This window comes from Vicia villosa, linkage group LG5, assembly GCF_029867415.1.
Source record: "Vicia villosa cultivar HV-30 ecotype Madison, WI linkage group LG5, Vvil1.0, whole genome shotgun sequence".
NCBI lineage: Eukaryota > Viridiplantae > Streptophyta > Magnoliopsida > Fabales > Fabaceae > Vicia > Vicia villosa.
The window spans coordinates 74023879-74031830 of NC_081184.1; the positions used below are offsets into that span (position 1 = coordinate 74023879).

The following is a 7952-nucleotide window of genomic DNA, read 5'->3' on the forward strand; positions in this document are numbered from 1 at the left end:
CATAGATATTATTAGCATTTTCATTTAATTATATTGTTTTATTATGATATTATGCGGGTATTTACGATGTTTCAGGTATTGCGTTCGTATTGAAGCTATTCGTGAAAAGGAAAAGAAATAGAGCAAAAAGCATCCACATTTATAAAAGAATGGTTCCAAACAAATAAAGGGGTGCAAAGAAGACCCAATTGTGCAAAGATGCAAGCCCAACCAACGAAGGAGCTGGACACGACCACTTCAGCGCGTGGCCCACATTGAAGAAGACCAAGTAAAGAGTGGAGACGTCCGTCTCCCACTCTACTTTTCACATCCATGCCACGTCATGAAGAGGAGACGTCCGTCTCCAACCGTTCCTAATAATTCTCCACTTGAGACGCACGTCTCAAGTCTGTTTCCAAGGTCACCTAAAAATGTGGAGACGCACGTCTCAAGTAAGTTAACCGTGGGATCCGAAATAAGTTGGCTTAATTATGTTTTATTAACTATCACTTGTTTTTGGTTTTATGTCTAATTTAAATTAATAGAGTCTTAAAATTAATAGAGCGAGAGTTTGAGGTTTTAAGGCCGAAAAAGGTTAAAATCAGTAGAGCGAGAGTTTGAGATCTTTAACTGGATAGTAAACATAGGACATTAGTTTTAAGGATGGCGAAAGCGTATTAAAACTGATTAGAAATTATTTATTTTCAAAAAGTGTTTTTAATCCCGACGCGGGATGGCGAGAGCGTACGTTAGGGAATACTAGCATGATCCGAGTTAACAGAGCGAGAGTTTGAGACTAGGAGATTTAAGTAGATAACGTCTTCATAAAGCGAGCATTTTATTAACTATGTTATTTTCAAAAAGCATTTCTAAATCTAATGGGATGGTGAGAGCGTACATTACGAGTTAGGATAGTAGTCTAAATCAACAGAGCGAGAGTTTGAGAGGAGGACTTTTAAACGACAGAATTAATAAAGATTTTAAATTAAATAAGAACCATAGCCAATGGACCTTCAGATCACCTAAGTTAGACGAAATACATACCGATATCTGTTTATTATTATATTTCTCAGAATTCACAATTCACTTTTCCCTTAGAAACAACCAAATTATTAGTAGCCTTAGCTTTACATAGTAACCTTAGATAACGGTAGATCGATTCATAGTCCTTGTGGATTTGATATCTTTTAAAACTACACGACACGACTTTGCACTTGCAGTAATCAGATTTATAGACACGTAAAGTCGCGATCAACACCCAAAAAGATTTTGGCCACTTTGGCCCCCTTTTTCATTTTTAAAAAAGGAACTACATAAGCTCTGACTTCCCTATTGCACTTAAGGGGTATGTAGGCCTAAGATGCGATATCTTATCGAGCTCACTTTCAAAAACTTCTCTTACCATCCCCACCCTTTATTTCAAAAAAGTTTTTCACATAGGATTTTCACAAAAAAAGGTTATTTGTAAACAAAAGATGATAACACAAAAACAAAGAGGTTCCCATGGATTACCATGGATATGAGGGGTGCTTAAAACCTTCCCCTTGTATAACAAACCCTCCGTAGCCACAACTCTGATAAGTTTATTAGTTTTGATTTTGAAAACTTCTGTGGGTTTTATTCGCTCTTTCACCCATTCCTTTTGGAAATTAATAAAGCGCGGTGGCGACTCTGTTTAAAATGAGCTAAGTCTTCCCATGACTCTAGTCTCACCAATTTCACCGTTACTCATTTAAACAACACAAAGTTGAAGTTTCCATAGTAGTATAGCTTAATTATATCAACCATGGCTTCATAATATGTGATGGGTTCTGTCCTAGGATTTCCATCCTTGGAGCTAGCAAAACTTGAAGTTAGTGAAACTAAAGTTACACTAGAATTTTGAGTTTCACGATTTGTATCTCGTTTCATAGTATGGAACCTATATCCATTAATGATGTAACCTGGATACCTCTTTGCAAAAAAATTAGGACCTCTAGAAAGTTTTTCAAGTTGTAGTGGCACATCATCTTTCTGGGCACGAGTTTTAAACCATTCACCAAATTCTTTACTTTGACTTTTGGCCTTGGTCCACTTCCATTTGTGTTTGAATTAACACTCTAATCATGCTCACTACAAAAGTCAACAATTTATATGTTAACCTAACTCTAGTATTAGGATTAGTAGATAAATACATAGGAGGACAAATAGTTGTTGTAGTACCTGATGTAAATTTGAACTTCATTGCAATTGAATAAGATATATCGATGGGCATCATCCTTTGATTTCACATCAATATGAAAGGGTTCACCTGCCCCCCCTAAAGGACGACTCAATATTGTAAAATAATCATCTGGATCTGTTTCAAGTGAATCAGTAACATCATAATTCCGACTCTTCTTATTCAACCTTGTATCTACATTGCTATGCAAATACCTTGAGCAAAATGTTATAACTTCTTCAGCCAAATACCCCTCGGAAATAGAACCTTCACAATAAGCTCTATTGCGGACATAGTTCTTAAGTTTAAATAAGTATCTTTCGGTGGGATACGTCCATCGAAATTGAACAGGACCACCCAATCTAACTTCATTTACCACGTGAATAGGCAAGTGAACCATTATGTCAAATAAACTTGGAGGAAATATCATCTCCAACTGACAAAGTATCTCTGCAATCTCCTCTTCTAAGTAATCTAAATCTTCCACTTGTATAACTTTCTAACATAGAGAGCGGAAAAAGGAACCAAGACAAATTAGTGGGGTTGCCACCTCCTTGGGCATTGTGCTTCTTACTGCAATTTGCAACAAATAGTGTAACATGAAATGCGCATCATGACTCCTGTAACCAGAATTTTTTTTGTCAGCAACTTGTACGCATTTTGAAATATTTGATGCAATCCCATCTGGTAACTTGGCAGCCTTTATAACTCCACAAAAAATTGACTTCCCGTGCGGAGTCATTGAGAAACATGTTTTTGCAAACTCTGAACGTCCTCCACCAATCTCCCTTGGATGAAGTCTTTCTCTAATTCCCAATTATTGCAAATCATTGCGGGCTTTAATATGATCTTTTGTCTTCCCCAGGATGTCCAAAAGAGTTCCAATAATACTATCGCATATGTTTTTTTCAATGTGCATTACATATAGGTTATGGCGCAACGTATTTTGAGCCCAGTAAGGCAACTAAAAAAAATTGACCTCTTCTTCCACGGGCCATCAACTTTCTTCTTTTTCATCTTCCCGAAGTCATTATTGAAATCTTTTAAGATTTCAAGGATTTCTGCCCCATTTAACATGGATGGTGCAGTCCTATGTTCTTGTTCTCCATTAAATGACTTGACATCATCTCTCCAAGAATGAGTTCTTGGTTAAGAGATACGGTGGTCCATATAACATATCTTATGATTGTGCTTGAGGTATAATTATTTGGTGTTATATTTACAACATGCACACACCAACTTTCCTTTGGTGCTCCAACCCGACAGCATAGCATAAGCAGGGTAGTCACTAATTTTCTACAAAATAGTTGCACACATTCGAAATGTTTGATTCAATGAAGAATCATATGTCTCTATGTCGGATTCCCATAACTCCTTTAGCTCCTCTATCAATGGCTGGAGGTAAACATCAATATCGTTTCCTAGAGATTTTGGTCCAGGAATCAATAACGACAACATTGTATATTCATGTTTCATGGACAGCCAAGGCGGTGTGTTGTATACCATCATCAAGAAATGCCATGTACCATGAGATAAGCTCATTGTCCTGAATGGATTAAAACCATCGCTCGTTAAGCCAAGTCTTACATTGCGGGACTCACTAGAAAAATCTGGATGGAGCTCGTCAAAGTCCTTCCACGCTTTGTCATCAGTAGGATGCCTCAATTTCCCATCCTTTGAGCGATCTTCTTCATGCCATCTCATTGACTCCGCTGTCTTTGAACACATGAACAACCTTTGTAGTCTAGGAATCAATGGAAAGTGTCTCAAACTTTTTGCAGGAACTCTATAATCATTTTTCGATTGCTCAGACTCACATCCTTCAGTTAGAGCATTTTGTTTCCACCGTGAAGCTTCACAAATAGTGCAAGAATTGTCCTTTTCATGCTCTTTCCAAAATAGCATGCAATTGTTTGGGCATGCATGGATCTTTTTATAATCAAGGCCTAAACCACTTATCATGCCTTTTGTCTTGTAAAATGATACAGGAATGTTTAAATCAGGCATTGCTTCTTTCAACAATTCTAAGAGGGCAGTGAATGACGTATTGCTCCAGACGTGAAGATATTTCAACAAGCAGAGTCGAATCGTGAATGATAACGTAGAGAAGTCTTTGCATCCAGGGTACAATTCTTGTTCCGCCTCTTTAAACAAATTGTAAAACGTTCTAGCATCGTCATTGGGACCTTCATGAACTCTGTGCTCTTCTGCCCTATCTACATATATGTCATGGAGTAAGCCAGGAATGTCATCATGTGATCCCTCTTGATCTTCCATCCCAGCACCAATTTCCATAGACCTTTGTAGTTTCTCCCCATGGTGCAACCATACTTCATGACCTTTTACAAAACCTTTGGCTATTAGGTGATACTTAATAATACCTCTTGTTTTCCAATACAAATTTTTACACTTGGCATAAGGGCATAGAACCTCATCTCCTTGAGATCTTCCATTAGTGAAGGCAAAGTCTAGAAATTGAGTAACACCGTTGATGTACTCTTGACTAAACCATGGAAGTTTAGTCCACTCTTTGTCCATCACTTTATAATTTAAATATTTGAAACACACAACACAGTACACATTTAAAAAAACTAAATGCATACATAAAAAATACATGAACATATATAAAACAAATATGTTTGGAGTTGTACTAACAAGACCAAAACATGTGCTGCAATTACTTTAATTTCCAAAAACAGAACCATATAACTACTGAGTAGTAGTATGAAACATAAACATTGCACATAACCAAAAACTCAAACCTATTTCAATAACTACACACTCAATAATTCAGAATCAGAATCACAAAATAATTCATACTTATTCCTATTTTCTATTGAGTTACTATTAGTATCTTCCACTTATTTCATAAAATTAAAAAATTATCCATTTATATCAACCAATAGACTAAATTTCCATGCGAAAAATACACTTATCAACCAGTAGATATTGTAGAGTTTTTAATGTTATCTTTACCTTTTTTTGGTGTGTTTTCTAAGTTTAATTTAACTTAACTTTTATTTTTATTTTTGTTACTTATTTTCTGAATAAGGAGTAATATGACACTTTCTCGCTGTGCAGATCATTACTTGAGCTACCAGATGTCGTTTAGCACGTTCTAATATGCGTTGGAAAACTTAGAGGATATACTACAAGTTTTGTGTTGAAGTTAAAAAAAACCAAATCGGAGTTAAGAAGAATCAAATATTGTGTTTTCGTACCAAACTTACTAAATTAATTAGTTTGACCGATTTTTATGTTTTTCGGTTCGGTTGCTTTTAAGACCCGATTTCTCTTGTTTAATTTAAACAAACTCGTAGAATTAGGTTGAGGTATTTGGTTTTCACAAAATTAGAACATACAACTCCAAATTCTATGGAGAACTAAATCACCTAAAGTTGATCTACTGAATTTGGATTCCATCATACTTTGAGGATTTTATATTTTCCAATACAACTTAATTTTCTTTCAATTCTTCTCTTTTTGTTTCAAATGCTTAATTCGAGATATCAAAGAGTAGAGTTTATTAATTTTTATTAATGTATGTTCCTTAACCAAAATCACGTTTAGCGTAGCTTTTTTGTTAATTCGCGTTATCTTTAACCGTTTGCTTAATCTGACATGTTTGTTTGATTGATGTTGTAATCTAAAATGGAATCAAATTTTCTTAGGGTATGTAGTTATAAAAATCAATGATAAGTAGGAAACCAAACCAATAGATTAATTTGTTCAACATAACTGTATTCAGTTTATTTACTTATGATTCAAGTGCCTGAAACCTGTTAAAAAAATCCTTTTAGTTTCTATTGGTTAAGTTAATTTAGAGCCCTAGCGCTACAACTTGAGTGTCGCTTCCACATACTACATTTTAGTAATTCATTTTTGATCCGTGAGCAACAGTGAATCACTTTGCAAATGAAGATGATACGCGTCTTCCTTGTCGGCGCCGTTCAGTTCCACAATTAACAAGTGGAATTGTCTTTTGCAACGATGATCCGGTTGGAATTGCTCATCGCAATTATAGAGAAGGCCTTTGTCACGCCTAGCTTGCAGTTCATCTAGTGAAAGTCGGCTGATTGGGGTCTGCGGTTGTTAAGGGGTGACTAAGATAATGGGTTTAAAGGAGGAACCAAGATTGGACAAATTGATGCTGGTTGGGGTCTTGTCGCAGGGAAAAATCGTATCTTTTTCGGGATGAGACACCTGATCCCTTCTTTGGGCTCGAGTGCTCAAAAAATGATTTTTCTTTTGTTTCGACCAATCTTTTTATTGTTTCCAAAGTAGGAAAAGGAAAAAATCTGCAATAACCTTAAAAGTGGGGGAGAGATTCCGGGTAAGAGGGTTGGTTATACGAAGGGAAGGTATTAGCACCCAACGTATCTATAGTACTCTATAGGTTTCTTTGCTATGTTTTTTCATTCTATGTTATTGAGAGGTAGGTGGGACCTAGGGTGTTTGTTTGATTATGCTCGCAAAGATCATCACGATCCTCTGCATACATATCCCTTAGAGGGAATCAGAGCATCTGTAGCTCGGGTCTACGGGTGCTAAGGTTTGAATGGTTTGAGGGAGAAGTTTTGCTCGCCAAGGATACGACCTTGTGCCTACGTATTCTCAAAGGGATGTTGAGAAAGTCAGAGCAATCGTAGTTCCCACTTATGCTAGTGGAAGCAAAGGAAAAGAGACAAATGTCATCTCAATGTTCGATGTATCTAATCTATATCATCACATACATCTGTTTGATTTTTGTTTGAAAATCTTTTCATTATAAGCCCTGGACCATGCCACTTATGGTGCTTAGAATGATAAAGATGCTTTTTAGCCAGCCTTGTGGCAAAAACTTTCAATGAAGTCAGCCTTGTGACAAAAAGTTTTGATTAATCAGCCAGCCTTGTGGCAAAAGTTTCAATGAAGTCAGCCTTGTGACAAAAACTTTGATTAATCAGCCAGTATGGTGGCAAAAAGGTTTGATTGATTAGCCAGCTTTGTGGCAAAAAAGTTAAGTTGATTGATTGATTGATTGTTTGTGATGATATAGAAGAGATACTCCTATCATAGAGATGATAAATGTCTAATCTCCTAGGGTATTTGATTTGGATATTGGGGATGCTTATAAGAAGCCCGTGGGTCCTTGTACGAAGCCCAAGAGGAGGCTATCCGAGGGTCCTTGCATTGTAAGCCCAAGAGGAGGCTATGGGAGGGACAATCGAGGGTCCTTGCATTGTAAGCCCAAGAGGAGGCTATGGGAGGGACAAGTCGTTTGTACGAAGCCCAAGAGGAGGCGTGATATAGTTGGTTTGAGCTCTTAGAGCGATTTCACCGGGAAACCATACTCTATGTCCTAACCTAAACTAAGGGAGATTCTTTGCACGAAGCCCAATAGGAGGCTATGGGGAACCTAGTGTTGTACTAAGTTGAACAAGCATATATAACATGAACAAACACATGAACAAGTATGAACAAACATGGACAAACATGAACAAGTATAAACAATTACATATATATGTCAAGGTGTGTGTATACAATGGAGTTTATGAAGGAAATATACCTGTAAGCATGATCCGTTTGTATGCACGGGGGCTCGGGACTTATATTCGGGGAAAGGCCTATTGAGTGTATTCATGGCTATGTAAACAAATATTTACAAGAGGGGCTTGGGACTTATACCTACATGGAGGCCCATGGTATTTTTGGGAAGATTAAAAGAAAACCTTCATTTTTGATTTGTTATTCGAGGTTAAAAATCAAATTGATCGAGGTATGTACAAAAAGG

General features: G+C 36.7%; 1 protein-coding gene across 1 annotated transcript; it reads right to left on the reverse strand.

The window, feature by feature from the left end:
* Nucleotides 1–3475: 3475 nt before the first annotated feature.
* On the reverse strand, nt 3476–4717 carry LOC131604842 (uncharacterized). Its single transcript, XM_058877257.1, has one exon. It carries the CDS (start codon nt 4715–4717, stop codon nt 3476–3478), a length of 1242 nt encoding a protein of 413 aa, XP_058733240.1.
* Between the last annotated feature and the right edge of the window lie 3235 nt (nt 4718–7952).

Bases quoted from the DNA above. Each gene is read 5' to 3' on its own strand.
- LOC131604842 (XM_058877257.1), bottom strand. From the start codon at position 4,717: ATGGACAAAGAGTGGACTAAACTTCCATGGTTTAGTCAAGAGTACATC.